Here is a 10,078-nt window from a genome sequence, read left to right on the forward strand (position 1 = left end):
TCTGATGCTTTGTTTGTGATATACTGCAAGACCTTCTGGCTACTTTGCAATTGATATGAGCATCAAATATGTGATTTTAGATTTTGGTGGATCAGCGAATGCAAAACCCCTTCTATGTATAGTTCGTTCTATTGAAATATTGAATGTATTTAACATGGTGCTTGAATACCTCTCATCTGGTTTCATATTCTTCTGTAATCTTTATATTTCTGCAACAGTAATTTTTCTCACCTAGGGCCAACTTGTTTTTATTGTCATTGCAGATGTGTCTAGGACTTCGCCATTAATCAAACTATTAGTTGATAACTGGCCCATATTCTTGAGAAGAATGCTGAAGGCATGGTATATTTCCATGGAAAATAGAGATAATGCAACTATTATGACTGGAATCTTTCTAGTTAAAATTTATTTGTTAGCCAAAATTGGGATATAATTTTTGTTATTTGTATTATCATTTCAGATATTCATAAGGTCCCATCCCACGCTAGTTTTTGTTGCAGCTCAGATTGTCAATAAGAGAATTACTTTTTGCCGCCGGTCGAGGGAAAAAATGATGCATGAGGATATGGATACAAGAGGTCAATGTTTAAGCAATTGAAATTACTAGTTACTTCAGGAGATGAAAGATTGAACACTAAATATTAGTCTACCTTGTGTCGTAGACTAGATTTTATACTGATAAGCGCATACAACATGCATACATGCATATATATTGAGTTGTTGACAAGCTGGGGTACAAACCGCTAGGTAAACCGGGTAAGATTCAAACAAGCTCTCAAACCATCCTGGATAAGCATTAAGCAAGGGTATCTTTAGTGCTCTCACAACTCACTCAAGCAGAAAGTAAATAACTAATTTTTGTAATTAGAAAGTGATTTTGAAAGAAAGATTATTAAAAGCAAGTAGGAGTTTGAAAACAACTAGTAATTGAAAACAGTACATTTACCTGATGAATTATGTAGCATCCTCTTACTTCAGTTGTCATGGGTGAAATTATTTTTAACTGGAATGTTTATTAACTTGGGAAATGTTTATAAAAGTGATACATTTATGCCCGTGTCATTCAAGAATCCAAGAGAGGAGCTGAAATTTATGTATCAGTTTTTAGACATCCACGCACAATCGAAAGAAGCTTTTCCTTTTTTCCTTTTAGCTCGACTTTATTCTTATCTTTCATGTTACTTGATTTCCTTCAAATTTTTATGCAAACCTTTCTTAAGATAATTCCCTAAAAGAAACAGAGATTGTAATTGACATTTATATACTGTCTATACCTGCCAATATTATCAGCTTTCACAATGCATCCTTGCCCTCAGGGCATGATCAAAATGTGACATTTCCCTCCAATTAATCAAAATGTGCCCCTCCCCTCCCCAACTAAACACCAAACAACAACAAAAAAAAAAGAAAACCTCCCCCTGAAAAAAAAAGAAGCAGAAGAAGCCACCACCAGTAAAACAGAACCCAAATTCCGAAGGAAATGAGAAAAAAAATCCATTTAATTTTACCTGCAACTGTTGATGGAATGTGAAAAACAAGAAGATATATGAACGGAAACTACTAGGGAACTCCCATGTTGGGAATTGTCCCTGCGAAAAGAGAACACTAAGCTCTTTCGCTAATCTTTGTCCAACTATAAAGCAGCATCACAATGAATGAAACCAGTCTCAAAGCATGCAGGTAATGGTAACATCCAGCTCTAGGGAGTATGCCTCTTGGCCTATTGTTTCATTCGAAGATTGCAGGATTACATCACATCTCCTGTGGTAACTTGTCATGTAGATTATCTCTCAGAGCACACTATAAGAGTTATGTGACAAACAAAACCTTCTTAGCTCTACTGTAAAGCACTAGTGTCAAGAAAACTTTCTGAGAAGAATTGTAGATCACAATCCTTTGATCAACATGGCTTCTGTCAGCAAGCAAGGGAAGGGTGATTTTATGATGTCTTAGACAGCTTTGAGCTTTGGAAAATCCTCAAGCGCATCGGCCACTCAATTCTGAGAACTTCGTTCAGGCAATGCAAATGATATTTAACAGGTTCCAATTGTATGGTAATCCCTATTATTTGTGAGGTTATGTCGGACAAACCTGCCTATTGTGACACATACTGTAGCCTAAATACAAACAATAGGGAAACGAGACTAAGTGGCCATGCATGATATAAAGTTAACGTAGTACTTCCAGAAAGTGTTAAACGTTGTAACAAATAAAAAATTAATGTGTAAGTTTCTAGACATGACTATATAATTATATATTGGAGCCCTGTGTAGTTTTATAATTAACATTTTCATATTGACACATTCCAACATCTGTATCCATGCAGGCTGGGCTGCAATTGTCTGGGTTTTCATGGCTTATTTGGTCCATTCTTTGCAGGCTTAGATCTTGTTGATGAAATGGAGAAATTTCTCTGCAAAACTCTGTTCTTTATAGCAGTAGTTTTGGTATTGCTAATTGGAGAACGAGGATATTAAAACCATGAAGTAGATTCTTGCAGAGACAACATTCTATGACAAACAATGGCAAACAACTTGGCAGGATCATGCAAGTAGTAATCAAATTTTCTAGAACAAGTTTCTTCATACTTCAGACATTTTCACTCTGTCACCGCTTCTTATAATGTGGCAGTGAGAGCTGATGTGTTTTGTGATCCAAACTTTTCTTTGAAGATATCGAAGATATGTGAACTATTACACTTGGAGTTCAATTAGTATTATATGTAACAGCTTAGGACTTCATTTAGAAAGGCTAACTTGAATATATTATTTGGATTTCTTGGCTCTGTATAAGTACTCAAGATCTGTCCAGTGAATAGTCGATGTGGGGCTAAACACACGTTCACACGGGGCCTCGTATACTCCCTCTATTTAAGCTCTAGAATTCTCGTCAGGCTAAGAATCCAAATCATTTCAAATGTAATCACAAGCACCGTAATTAGCCTGTGGACAATTCCAACAGACCCATGCTGCATGTCCTCTAGTCCACATAAGCTATAACTCGGATTTGCTCTGATATCATTTGTAACAACCAAGGATCGCACCTAGAAAGGCTATCCGGAAGGTATTATTTGAATTCCTTGGCCCTGTAGAAGTAATTATGACCTACCCAGTATCTCTGACGAACCTCAGAGATGGACTATTCTCACCAAATGTCCGAGCATTCCTCATCAGCCAGACCTGGTAAACCATGCAGGTTGCCCCAACAGCCACCCGACACATCTGGGGGGCGTCAGACCACCAAGGAACTGCCTGTAGGAAAGGACCCAGCCGACTCTAGGTATCCTGCAGGATCTGAACAAGCCTCCAAACCCTCCTAGCTCGCATCTAGTGGAACAAGACATGATCCACGGTGTCGTCCACTCAGCAATCCGAGCACTGGGGTTGGATACCCAGTCCTCTTCTACTCAGCACAGATCATGTCGGCAAGCGCTCCTAGGCTACCTTCCATAAAAATAATGCTACCTGCGGGTGAAGACCAAATCTTTAGATCAAAGCACAATCCAGCTCTGGCCTATGCTCCCGCTGGAGGGCGCGGTAGATGTCTCCCACCTTGACATTGGCTTTGCAGAATGTGCTCCAAATCCTCATATCCAGGCCAGCACACCCCATAACCGAAAGTGATCGGACCCCCTCTGCAAGGTGCTCTCCAAATAACTAACCAATCCTGCCAGCATCCCACTCCGGCCCCTCCAGACCAAGTAGATCACAAACCCGAAGTCCGTCGGCAGCCTCAATGCTGACCATAGTTGGCCAAAGTTTCAAAGAAAGAGAGTCTACCCAAGGATCCACCACATCCACACTCTGTCTATCACTGATCAGCCATTTAGTATTCGCCAAAGTAATGGGCACATACCTACAGATCTCCTTCCACATGTAGGAGCATGTCCATCAGCTTGGGATCACCCCATTAGTCCGCACTCGGCTATACCTAGCCGTTATAATCTGACTCCAAAAATCCTGTAGCTCAAGGATAAACCTCACCTCATGACGGGCAATGAGCGTCTCTCGCCTCTTCAGGAGGGACTGCACCAATAGGCCCCAATCCCCCATGCTTTCGATGCTGAATCTATGACGCATGCATCCATATCTTCTAGGTTTCAATATCAAAAGGGCTACGGTGGAGATCTGATAGTATGAGCATCCCGATGATGTAAGGGGAAGCATGAGTGGCAATCATTCCAATTGAGTAAAAGTTGCATCACTCTTTTATTCTTCCATTCTTTATTTGTAGAAATATATTTATTATTTATCTAGCTGGATTAACATACTATCACTTTTGGCACAGGCCACTTATTTTAGGTAAAAACAAGAAAGACGTATTCATTAAAGATAAAAGTGACCATAAAGATGAAGACATCTAGAAATGGGATGCATACATTCGAGTGTAAAGATTTCTTTTCTATGTTCTGTCATTCTGAGGTGTTTGGGTTTGGGGAGTTAGGCTGGAGGAGCATGGGGTTTAGTATTTTTATTAATACAATATACTGTGCCATAGCTAGTGAGGTATAGATAGCTTTTCATGTCTATGAATTAGCAGACATTGAGCATGACAAACATTTTAGTTTGGCAATTACTTTATTTAGAGCTACATGTGACCAAGTCTAGGTAAGGTCCACATTTAACTTGAACTTATGTTAAATTTTTAAGATTTAAACCTGGATTCAACTGATCACTTGGTGGGTTTCAATTAGTCTGAATATAATTTCTATATAAGATTATAAATTTTAAATTAATTTTTAGAGAAATTATTAGATGCATTAGGTTCATTATAGAGTTAAGATAAAATAAATTTATTAGTTATTTATTTTTTGATAGAATGGACAGGTGATGCATATATAATTTTATAAAATCAAAAAATAAAATATTTTAAACTAAAAGTAAAATCGATGATAAATTAATCCATAAAATTTTTCTTGAATGATGACCATATAAAAAACAACCTAATCAGTATGTCATATTAGTTTCTCTATAGATATGCATGGCCACCAGAACCAGTATTTTTTTTTTCCTCCACTTTTTGTGGATTGAGTAGGCAATTTTTTTTTCTTTTGAAATCTTTGAAATGGTGATTCTAATTTTTAGGATTTCGGCTGGGAGAGGACGGAAATTTAAAATTTTCAATTTTAAGGAGGAAGAGATTAAAAAATAAAAAAAAGAGAAAAAAAGGAAAATCCGTCTCCCATGATTTCTCCTTGAGTTAACCCACTATAAGAAAAAACCGGCGGTAGAAAAGATCGGCCGGCATCAAGCCTTAGCGCCATGGCAGCTGCAAAGCTAGTACTCAAATCGTTCGCCGGAGGCCCAATCCTCTCCACCCCATCGGCTCCCAATACCCCCACCCCCACCACCTCCTCCTCCTTCTTCTCCTCCTCTTTCTTCCCCATATCGAGAGCTATCTCCTCCCCTCCTCCGCTGCGCTCTTCGGCCAGCCGACTCCCACACAACTACAATCCACTGCCGAAGGAGCCGGCTGCCGAAGATCCACGACAGCAACAGCACAAGACCATTCTCGTCGAGACCTTCCATCGAAACAACTGCCTCAAAGCCCTTCTCGGCGCGCTTTCCAGAAAGGGCTCGAACCCTGTTCGTCTCCTCGGAAGAGATGGAGATTGGACCCACGACCAGCTCTGGGCCGCCGTTACTTTCCTCGTGGAAGCCGGCCGAGCCCAAGAGGCCCTCCAGGTTTTTTTTTTTTTTAATCCTTTATTTGTTCATTCTTTGGTTCCCTAATCTATGTTTTGGAACTCTCAAAAGCGATGTTTTGATCGAAAGTAACTTTTCAACGAACAAGGTATGCTTCATTATGCTGTTGGGAATTTGATATCCTTGTAGATATCTTGCTAGCACAAAACATTAGATTCGTCCTGCTTTTAGTGTTATTAAATCCTTGAATACACTGAGAGATCTCTGTCTTTGAAAAATTTGCCGGCGTCCTGAGAACGGGACGAAGGGAAAGATTTGTATTGACCAGGAAAAGGATATAAGATAGATGACATTTTATCAAGTCTCTTAATAACTCCATTCTGAAATAAAGTTCAAAAACAACAAGAAGATCACTTGTGATGTATGGTAGAATTCATTTGAGAGCTGTTCTAGACTCATTTTTGGTGCAGTTCAAGTCTCTACTGGTATTTAGAAACTGCAACTAAAGTATCTAATATGTGTGTATCTGAAGTGTCTGGTGCATACTCAATTTATCGAGACGTGTCAAGTCAGATTCCTTCAAGTTTGGTGCTACAGTCCAATTAATATTTTGCATTAGAACCTGTATTTTCTACAGATGAATGAGGTTCCTATTTGGTTGTCTTAAAGAATTCATAGTTCTTCTTAGAAGCAGTGGTTAAAGTAGAGATGTTGTTGGTCTTTTTTAAAGTATATATGGGTGCATCAGATCTTTTCTTTAATTAAATTCTGTCAATTCCATGAAGTTTTAATTCTACTAAGTTTTCTACTTGTTATGTTTGAATTGAGAATCAAAACCTTTATTGTATGATAACCAGGTGTTTGATTTCTGGAAGAGCAAAGAAATGACTCGAATCAATGATGCTAATTACTCAAGAATCATTCAGTTGTTGTGCGAAGGGTGCTCAATGGAAGAAGCAGTGTCTACCTTACAAGATATGGAAAAGTATGGTCTTGTCCCTTCTTTGGCAATCTACAATGCCATAATTCATGGATTTGCTAGAGATAAGGATTTTGATAACTCAAGTACTGCTTTCAAGAAGATGTTGGAGGCTGGTCTGTTGCCTACACCTGAAACATACAATGGACTGATTCAAGCATATGGAAGTTATGGATTGTATGATGAGATGAGTAAGTGTGTGAAGAGAATGGAATCAGATGGGTGTTTTCCTAATAAAGTTACTTATAACATATTAATCACCGAGCTTGCCCGAGGTGGACTTATTGAAAGAATGGAAAGAATATACAAGACTCTCCGTTCTAAGCGAATGAATTTGCAATCCTCCACTTTAATCGCAATGCTTGAGGCTTATGCAGACCTGGGGATCTTGGAGAAGATTGAAAAGGTTTACCGCAGAGTTATGAATTCGAAAGCCTATATGAAGGAGTGCCTGATAAGGAAATTGGCCACCGTTTATATCAAGAACTATAGATTTTCATATCTAGAGGAGTTGGGAAATGATATCAGTGCTAGAAGTGGTAGAACTGACCTTGTCTGGTGTATCCTCCTCCTTTGTAGTGCTTGTCTTTTGAGCCGAAGGGGTATGGAGTCTATTATTCAGGAAATGAAAGTAGCAAAAGTAAGGTTCAATACAACATTCACAAACATTCTTGCAATGTTTTATTTGAAGATGAAAGACTTTAGGAGTTTGGATGCCGTGTTCTCCCAAGCTGGAAAACAGAATGTAAAACCTGATATTTTCACTGTTGGAGTACTCTTTGATGCATGCAAGATTGGGTATAATGGAACCCATGTTATTGAAGAATGGATAAAAAATGGCTCTTTAGAAGAAGTGGTGGAAATTAAAACTGATAATTTAGTCTTGATTGCCTTTGGAAGAGGATCTTTTATTAAGCATTGTGAGAAGCTATACTCTTCTCTTGAATCTGAAGCAGAACAGAAGAAAGTTTGGAGATACAGTGATCTGATCAGTTTAGTTTTTGGAAAAAGCCAGAAAGAGTTGGCTAGTGCAAGTTGAACAAGAATGAATTAGGTAGATGGTTTTTCTTAACTCGCTCCTTTGCATATAGTTGAGGGGGTTCTTTTCTCTGATGGACAAAATGATGGAATGGAGCCAAGTTGAAGCTGGTCAATCGTGTGCACAAAAGCTAATGATTTCTGAGATAAACCAAATTATTCTAAAATACTGGCAGATTTGTATTGCTTTCACAAAATTGATTCTGCAACTTTTGGCTGAAATGCTTGGGGTTTGCTTCTTAACCTGCCTTTAACTCTTCAGATCCCTGCTACAATCATGCAAGGATGTAACTTATTTGCTCCAGCTGTCCTTAGAATTGCCTATACTTGGAAGGTCTGAAGAATCATGCTGTCTTCTGTATACTATGCAATGTGCCAGTGAGGAGGTGAATGATTGCAGGCAAAAATTCAGTCAAAGAAACAAATCATAAATTTCGCAAAGATTATCATGGGCTATTGTGTTGGAACATGTGGACTGAAATGAAATAAAGCTATTTCTAGATGAATCTCTGCATGAGAGCTGCATGCTGCAGAAAATCATATATATATACACATACACACAGTCCTTTCTTGTGAGGACAGTCCTGCTGCTTTCAAAGATTCTAGGGTATTGTGACATAATTCTCAATCAAAAGAAATTAATATAACTCAGACAACTGATGTGAACTAAAATTCTGATAAAACTATTTCAGGCCCTTGCTATTGATTTGGAGGGTAATCTGAGACCATCAGGATATAAAGTAAGTCTACAACATGAGATTCATTAGCAACAGTATAAGCATATCAGTCAGCAAGTAAATTCAGTAAGACAATGGAAATTACACTGAAAATGACTAGTCCAGCTGCTAGGGCACTTGAAATGTTGAGACCACTTGGGAATCCAGAGCTATTATTTCTCACTGTTAATTCATCAAAAGAACCAATATATATTGTGGAGGTGATCGAGTTGCAGAGCTTACTATTCGAAGTTTTTGAATCTTTAAAATAGCTGTTCGTCCTCCGTGCTTCTATGACATTGTGATTACTGACAAGGCAAATTTCTTGTTCTTTAGCTTGCATGGCCTCATGGTATATCATCTTTGAATCAAAGTACATGCTATATTATTTCAAAGAAAAAAGAAAGCTGGATGTTTCAGACTTCTCACGAATATATTAATATGCACATTACATTTCTTTGGTGCATACTTTTCTATCATTAATGTGACATAGAATGCATGGTATTTTGTACCAAACATATAACAATGTCAGATGCTGCAAAAAAATGACATACATCATTTTCTGATTTCATGTAGTGCATGTTATTTTTTTATTTTTTCCTTGATATGAAGATTAATGAACTGCAATCTGAAGTTTCTGAGTTTCTTGGTGTAACAAGAATATTTCTTTGTAAGGTGCAATTTCTGTAAATATCTGAGTGTGGGTGTCGACTCTTTTTTGTACAATATTACCAATCTATGGGCATAGCTTTCTTGTTCTTTCTACAGACATCTGGCTCAGATTTTAATCTACTTAAGCCAACCATGAAGAGTCCCAACGTGTACTATTTTTTTAACGACAGCTTAGATGCACCAGAAACCCCTTTTTTTTTGGATATTAGTCACATGGGTGGAAGGTTGTCAGATAGAGAGTAGGAAGATCAAAGTATCAGAAATTGACTGTTTCTCCTAGTCTCGGGTTTCTCCATCACTTCAGAGTGTTGGGACACTTTTTGGTATCAATATGTGCACATAGCTTTCTTATACTATCAAAATCCATCTAATCATTGTTGTTGTTGTTGTTCTTGTTGGTGTTCTGCATTTCAGTCTACTTAAGCCATGCAAAAGAAGTCTCAATGCACACTGAAAAAAGTTTTAGGGCCTATTTAGATGCCCCATCACCTATTCTTTTGATATTTGCCTACAGAGGTGAGCCTGCTAGGTAGGGAATAGGAAAACACAAACGTGAGAAATTTAGCAGAGTTTGTTGCTCTGTGTCCTTTGTTTTCCAAAATGTAAAATCCTTCTGGATGGGTGATCTGCAATGTCTCAAGAAATTGTGATTGTGAGATGCCATCTTTTCAAGCCTCCAGGACTCATCAGTTGGGGTTTAGAACAGACTATGTTCTTTCACTTTGCTTCATTTATACAGTTTTTTTTTTTGGACTTTATCTGGTTAATGAGGTTGAAAGGAAACTAGTCATACCATCTAAATGGATTTTGTATAATTGAATGAATTAATTAAACGTTACAAAGTGAACATTAATAAATAGTAGTATCAAGCAGTCCCTAATTTGAAAGCAGTATCTAGTCATCCTGTTGTTATTTTGTTGAGGACTGTTGAAAACATTTAATATGCCAGCAGCACTATCTAGTCATCCTATTGTTATTTTATGCTTTGAGCACTTGAATTTATATCTTTAGGGATGGAAATTGCCTTC

General features: G+C 38.0%; 1 protein-coding gene across 1 annotated transcript; it reads left to right on the forward strand.

Annotated features, from left to right (window-relative positions):
• The first annotated feature begins 5,197 nt into the window (after positions 1-5,197).
• LOC103722783 (Pentatricopeptide repeat (PPR) superfamily protein) lies at positions 5,198-8,949 on the forward strand. Its single transcript, XM_008813463.6, has 2 exons — positions 5,198-5,684; positions 6,503-8,949. Exons 1-2 carry the CDS (start codon positions 5,262-5,264, stop codon positions 7,661-7,663), a joined length of 1,584 nt encoding a protein of 527 aa, XP_008811685.4. The 5' UTR covers positions 5,198-5,261; the 3' UTR covers positions 7,664-8,949.
• The last annotated feature ends 1,129 nt before the right edge of the window (positions 8,950-10,078 follow it).

Source organism: Phoenix dactylifera, chromosome 16 (genome assembly GCF_051530095.1).
Source record: "Phoenix dactylifera cultivar Ajwa chromosome 16, Ajwa_hap1_PhDact_Kaust_v1.1, whole genome shotgun sequence".
NCBI lineage: Eukaryota > Viridiplantae > Streptophyta > Magnoliopsida > Arecales > Arecaceae > Phoenix > Phoenix dactylifera.

What these genes read in the sequence shown, in the direction of transcription:
- LOC103722783 (XM_008813463.6), top strand. Translation starts at nt 5,262, where the DNA reads ATGGCAGCTGCAAAGCTAGTACTCAAATCGTTCGCCGGAGGCCCAATC. An exon ending in GAGCCCAAGAGGCCCTCCAG is followed by an intron (nt 5,685 to 6,502) that starts GTTTTTTTTTTT and finishes TATGATAACCAG; the next exon opens with GTGTTTGATTTCTGGAAGAG.